Source organism: Amblyomma americanum, chromosome 6 (assembly GCF_052857255.1).
Source record: "Amblyomma americanum isolate KBUSLIRL-KWMA chromosome 6, ASM5285725v1, whole genome shotgun sequence".
NCBI lineage: Eukaryota > Metazoa > Arthropoda > Arachnida > Ixodida > Ixodidae > Amblyomma > Amblyomma americanum.
The window spans coordinates 157,230,367-157,234,700 of record NC_135502.1 but is presented as its reverse complement, the minus strand read 5'-3'; the positions used below and the strand labels follow the sequence as shown (position 1 = coordinate 157,234,700).

At 45.8% G+C, this 4,334-nt stretch overlaps 1 protein-coding gene across 1 annotated transcript; it reads left to right on the top strand.

Moving 5' to 3' along the window:
• Nucleotides 1–249: 249 nt before the first annotated feature.
• LOC144095579 (uncharacterized) lies at nt 250–2,331 on the top strand. Its single transcript, XM_077629263.1, has 4 exons — nt 250–440; nt 1,224–1,282; nt 1,633–1,850; nt 2,124–2,331. Exons 1-4 carry the CDS (start codon nt 250–252, stop codon nt 2,244–2,246), a joined length of 591 nt encoding a protein of 196 aa, XP_077485389.1. The 3' UTR covers nt 2,247–2,331.
• Nucleotides 2,332–4,334: the final 2,003 nt, after the last annotated feature.

Below are 4,334 nucleotides of genomic sequence, written 5' to 3'. Positions count from 1 at the left end.
TAGGGTGCCGCCCCGGAAGCGCTTATTTGAACGACAAGAAGCCTATTTTCACGGCAAGGGGCCGTATGCGAACTTTTTTATAAAAACACGCAGCAAATAAAATAAATATTGTTTTATTCTTTCATAAAAGTGTATTTCACTCTCACTGCCATGAAGTAAAACAAGAAGGACATTTACTTTTGCAAATAACTGCTTTCGTGGGTAAGTTTTGTTGCCATGAGGGCGCGCTGGCAGATGTAAACACTGAACATGGCGGCCTTCAAGAAAACAGCTGATCCCACGGCTAGTTCCTGCTTTTTTACGCGTCGTCTGGAATCAAGGTTCTATTTGGTTGTCCAAAGTGAGCGGATAACAATTATCGAAGCCAGTGAAGGTCACGGGCCTCCAGAAAGGAACCTGCACGAAACGTCGGGCCCGAAAATCGACCAAGACAACTTGAGGTAAGCCTGTGTTATTGGTTTAAAGATGCCACATGCCAAGCATATGATTTGGGTTCTGTTTCTTTCACTTTAGCAAATACAAGGCGTCCACGAAGCACGGCTTGTTGGATAAAATCAACTTTTTTGGCTTCATAAACGTCTGGCACAAATGATTCAGTTGGGAAGGAGCAAGAACCAAGCAAGGCGGTTGGGCGCACGCTAACAACCTTGCTCGTTTTCGGTCGTTCTTGACTGTGCTATAAGTTGCTGCAGCGCAGCACACGCATATGTTTCTGTAAAAATATATTAGCCCTAACTCAGAGCAAAGGTTTTTCCCTGTTATTCCCTGCTTTCGAAAAGCGGAGCAGAAACTATTCCGTTTGTTTTCCCCGCTGTGTACGCTGCTGCAATTCTCTAAGCGGGAATTATAGTCTCGAAATGGCGCCAACACGAAGAATGCCAAGCGAGCAAGAGCTTATCATAATAGAGTTCATGGAGAGCCATCCGCTCTTGGCTCGGGCTTCTGCCGATCTAACAAACTCATACACAGCTGTTGAAAAGCGCGAGCTGTGGATCCAGCTTGCGTCAACAACAAGGGGTCGGCCGTTTAAAAACATGATGTCTGTGCCTTGCGCCTTGCTAGCACTGTTTATTCCATCTGTGGTGTATTTTAGTCTCGGAGGAGGTGCAGGAATGCATAGACAAGTGGTTGAGCATTATTGATTGCTTCTCTTTTGCTAGTGCTCTTTTAGTTTCATGGTTTGCCAGTACCAATCAGCCGCACCTTTTACCCTGTTACCGCAGAGGAGATGAACGGGGAGCCTCAGCAAGTTGTCGACAAGACACACGGAGCCCCACAGACCGTGAGTTGGCTTTCCATTATTCAAGCTCCATACTACCCTTTCTGGCAGCTGATTGAAAGTAATAGCACTATACTCTCTGGCAGCATTTGCAGCAGTAGCCAAAATACTGCAGTGATTCTACAGTACACACAAAACTATCTCTCTCTGGCTTTGCCACACAGTGCAGAATGTTTATTTCTCTTGCAGTGAGGCTGTGACATCTCCTAGCAGTCTAGCAAATGTGCACATGAAGTATGCTACTACAATGCTGCCCAAGATTGCTGTCCTGTATATTTATGTCAAGTCCTCTAACACATTGTACCAAATGTTTTGCGTATTCCACCACGTGATGAGCATTTTTTTCCCGACAGCTACACCGGTGCCCTCGCCGCAGCCCTCACAGCAGCACACACCAGAGCCTCCACTGCAGCCCTCAACGCGTGCCACGCCTAGCCTTCTTGGGAAGCGACGGCGAGACGATGGGGCCAATAAGGTGCTGCGCCAGATGCTGTATGAATCGCATCGTTTGGATTCCCTTACTGACGCCCGGAACCGCCAGGACGCTGCTTTTCAGCAAAGCATGCTGGAGGTGTGTACTCGCTGCGCACACTGCACTTTGAAGAGTCGAAGCCGTCACCTGAAGCATAAATATCAGTGCTCTCTTTTGAGCACCTCTACTTCTGTTTTGACGCCTCTTGTGGGAGGTGGTTGGGACAGCTGAGTTTATGAAACTGACACGAGTCTTCTACAGCCATACTTTGTCCAAAATATCTCAGCACCTGAAATTTTACATAAAGCTTAAGCGAGGTCTCAAAATTGGTTGTCAGTAATAATTTGTAATTGGAAGTATTTTTACATGCAGGCCATATGGGAGGTGACAGATGCTGTGCAGGCGTCAAATGGTCAGCAAGAGCTGCTCATCCAGAATGTGAACCTACTGACGCTAATCTTACAAAAGCAGCTTGAGCCACCTGCACCACATTGAATTGTTCATATTTATGTGCATTATTTGCTTGTTTTTATTTTTATGAAAGAACATCTTCATATGTTTATATTTATTCAAGAACATTATTTACTTTTCTGCCAGGTGCAGACTCATTGAACTATTTTTAGTTTGCTTGTTAAAATTTCTGTTTTCTGTGTTTGTTTATTTACATTGTCTGCTTCTCTGTCAGGTTTCTGTTTTTGTATTTATTCAACATCATCTCTGCCATGTGCCATAGCATCATTTTTTTATTTCTTGTAAGTTATGCAGGCCCGGATGCTTCACACTGTTTATTTTCTTCCAGTTATGTAATTTAAGCTCTGCCAGGTGTGAAAGCCTCCTATACTCTTTTATTTTCCATTCCTTTCAAATGTTTACCTGCAGCTGTGGCAGGTGCACAAGGTGCAATTTCTAGTGCCTGTTTTCTTACATTGCAATATGTGGGCAAGTGCAATATGTGGGGCAAAGTTGTTCTGAAGTGACTGTAGTTATGAAGGGCATCATAACATGGGGATTCTGGATAAATTTTGAACACTTCGATTTTGTGTCTGTTAAAGTTGTTTGCATGTTCCTGAGTCGTTTTTTTTTCGCATTACTTTTCCTGCTTTTCCGTAAAGTGTCCATTGTGTGCATTGTAACATGTTCTATCCTCAGTAGACCCGAGGAAAAATGAGGCTTGCCAGCATTCGTCCAAAGTCACTTTTGAACTAGTGTTGAATGCAGGCAAAAAAAATTTGGGGGACGCTTAAGCTTCCCCTTTAAAGGTATGATGCAAAAATGTTAATGGCTCTCGTTTGTGGGTCTCTTTACAACTTCAAACGCAGCCATGTTGGCATCATCGTCTGTGATACTCGTGTGTCTTGTACACGTGACATGGTTTTTTAGTCCAGTAAAACCTACAAAGAGGAATGTCTTGTGTAGCACTTGCTGTGCATTCCACCAGTTATGAAATGTGTTTCAGCAAAGTGCAAACCAGGGCTGCATCGGGCCTACAAGTATGCACAACATGCCAAACCTGTGATTACTAGCATTCAAGCTGGCAGTCAAAATGAAGCTTTTTTTTAAGGGCAAACAGCGCGTAAGACTTAGACGGAAAGCAAAGAAAACATAAGACGCGTGCTCATCCTGTGTTTCTTCTGCTTTCCGGCTATGTCTTTCGCACTGTTCGCCTTAAAAATGTACAGCCAACTCGCCCGTTTGGACACAGTGTAAGATACAACTGTTCTAGTGCAATCTCTGCGCAGCACTCGACAAGGCATATGCAAATCACTGTTGATGCTGCATGCTTTTGTTTCCCTGCTGTGTGTTACAGTTGGGAAACTAGTATGAACAGCTGTGGCGAAAAAAATTATTGTGACCAATGAATAAACGTGGTGGAAAAACAAATGCTTTACTGGTGCCTAGCAGTCTCCACACCACACTTTTTCCTCGTGCACATTCAACAAACACATAGTGACCACAAGCAACTGTTTGCCTAAGTGGGCACGTCGACGTAAGCAACGGCGAAAGACGGTGTACAAGGATGCATTTCACTTGTTGGACGAGCTGTTTCGGCGTGTATTTCGACTTGAGAAGGAGAAAGTGCAGTAGCTGTGCGGCAAGCTTGCTGATGCACTGAAAGGCGTACTGGTGACCACTGCCGGTGGAGCAGCAGTTGGTGTGCGCACTTCATATCTTGACACTGAAGGCTTTCAAGCACACGTAAGAAAAAGTAATTTACAAATGCTGGAATGTGGCTACCAGTGGCCAAGGGCATCATATCACACAGGGGCTCACGCACTAACAGAGGGCAATGGCACTGCCCGTAGCAAGAGTGGCTACGACAACTCGCCACGCCAGCACGGCGAGTCATTGCAGCCACAGCTGCCAGATGGTCTAGGGCTTACTGCCGGTGGTGCTGCTGTTGCCGCTGCTGCTGCCGCTGCTGCTGTCGCCGCACCATCTGCAGGTGTGCTTGCCTCTGCGGACGGGTTGTGCCAAAGAGGCCAATTATACGGTCTCGCATGGCTCTACCACGCAGGTAGGTCATGCGGGATCCTGTCCCCGCCAAGTACCCGGCAAGCAGAGGTGGTCCATTGTTGTCAGGGT